Consider the following 1,700-nt stretch of genomic DNA (forward strand, 5'->3'; position numbering starts at 1 on the left):
GACCACTATGTATGCTGGACACAGCTGGAAAACTCTTAGAAAGGCTGCTAAAACCTAGAATAGAAGCGGCTATCGCCAGCGGCGGCGGACTTTCCCCAAGACAGTACGGGTTCAGGCCCGGGAGATCTACAATTGGAGCTATAAAACATGTAACAACAACAGTGGAAGCCGCATACCAACACAAAAAGCTAGTCCTGCTTGCAACCTTAGACGTTCGCAACGCCTTCAACACCGCAAAATGGGAAAATATGATACACGCACTAGAAGAAGTCTACAACATACCTTAGAGTCATGGTTAGAAGCTATCTAGAAGGCCGGGAGTTATTATACCATACCACCGATGGACCCCGGCAAATGACGATGCCGCAGTGATCACCGCACGAGACACCGAAGATGCTCGCCGCAAATTAAATCAGACTATGATAAGAACACAGGCATGGCTCGACTCACATGGTCTTAAACTTGCAGCAGAGAAAACCGAGCTAATACTCCTAACTAAGAAGCATATTCCCTTAGAAGTGAGCATGAAACTGACCGGCATTACATTAAAGACACAAAGAGTAATAAAGTACTTAGGTGTAAGGCTAGACCCCAGGCTAACGTATTGGGCACAAATGCAGCACGCAGCCGCAAAAGCAGCAAAGGCAACGGCTTATCTAAGCAGATTAATGGCCAATATTGGTGGACCGACCCAAAGTAAAAGAAAACTTCTAATGTCCACAACCTTGAATATTTTGCTATACGGAGCGGAGATCTGGGCTGACACCCTACAGAAAAATAACCGTTGCAAGATACTCTCCAGAGCCCATCGCACTGCAGCTTTAAGAGTAGCCTCTGCGTACCGTACAGTGTCCGGCGAGGCAATACTCGTGATAAGCGGAACGGTTCCCATTGATCTACTAGCAGCCGAGCGCAAGAAAATGTGGGAGCTTAAGGCGCAAACGAAACCAAGTGACATCGAAAGGGAAAGAGTAAGAAACGAGACACTAAGACTTTGGCAAGATAGGTGGCAAAACGAAAGCCGCGGCGGATAGACGGCCAGGCTAATAAAAGACCTAAAACTTTGGACACAAAGAGAACATGGCGAAGTAAACTTTTACGTTACACAAATGCTGTCTGGGCATGGTTACTTTCGCAAATACCTGTATAGAATGGGAAAAGCCGAAGAGCCGTCATGCAAATACAGCGACGCAGAAGAAGACGATGCCGAGCACACTTTCTTCGGATGCAAAAGATGGGAAGCCGAGCGCAATAATCTGCAAGACCTGGTAGGACCAATTAACCCAGATAACGTTATCCAAGCCATGCTACATAGCGAAACTAACTGGAAGAACATAGCTAAATATGCAGAATACCTACTTAGAGTCAAGAAGCGGGACCTGGACGCAGGTGCACCGAGGGAACTTTAGTTAATGAGAAATATGGAACGCCACCCTGAAGCAATGCGATTAGTGGTCCCAGGGTGGGCGACGGTTCCAATTCGGGGGGAGTGTTTTAGTCTCCGGACATACCATTGTTGTGACGACAGCTTTGATGATGCAATAGGCATTTTCGACCACCTGCCCGCGAAAAAAAAAATCATTATCATTATCATTATCATTATCATTATCATCATTATCATTATCATTATCATTATCATTATCATTATCATTCTCATTATCATTATCATTATCATTATCATTATCATTATCATTATCATT

At 44.9% G+C, this 1,700-nt stretch overlaps 1 protein-coding gene across 1 annotated transcript; it reads left to right on the top strand.

Annotated features, from left to right (window-relative positions):
• Positions 1-419: 419 nt before the first annotated feature.
• LOC118732668 lies at positions 420-971 on the top strand (the record flags this gene model as incomplete). Its single annotated transcript, XM_036461797.1, has 1 exon — positions 420-971. A coding segment is annotated over exon 1 (552 nt), but the record flags the coding sequence as incomplete, so codon positions are not given.
• Between the last annotated feature and the right edge of the window lie 729 nt (positions 972-1,700).

The sequence above is a fragment of the Rhagoletis pomonella genome, unplaced genomic scaffold (assembly GCF_013731165.1).
Source record: "Rhagoletis pomonella isolate Grant_MI unplaced genomic scaffold, Rhpom_1.0 Rhpom_scaffold_24655, whole genome shotgun sequence".
NCBI lineage: Eukaryota > Metazoa > Arthropoda > Insecta > Diptera > Tephritidae > Rhagoletis > Rhagoletis pomonella.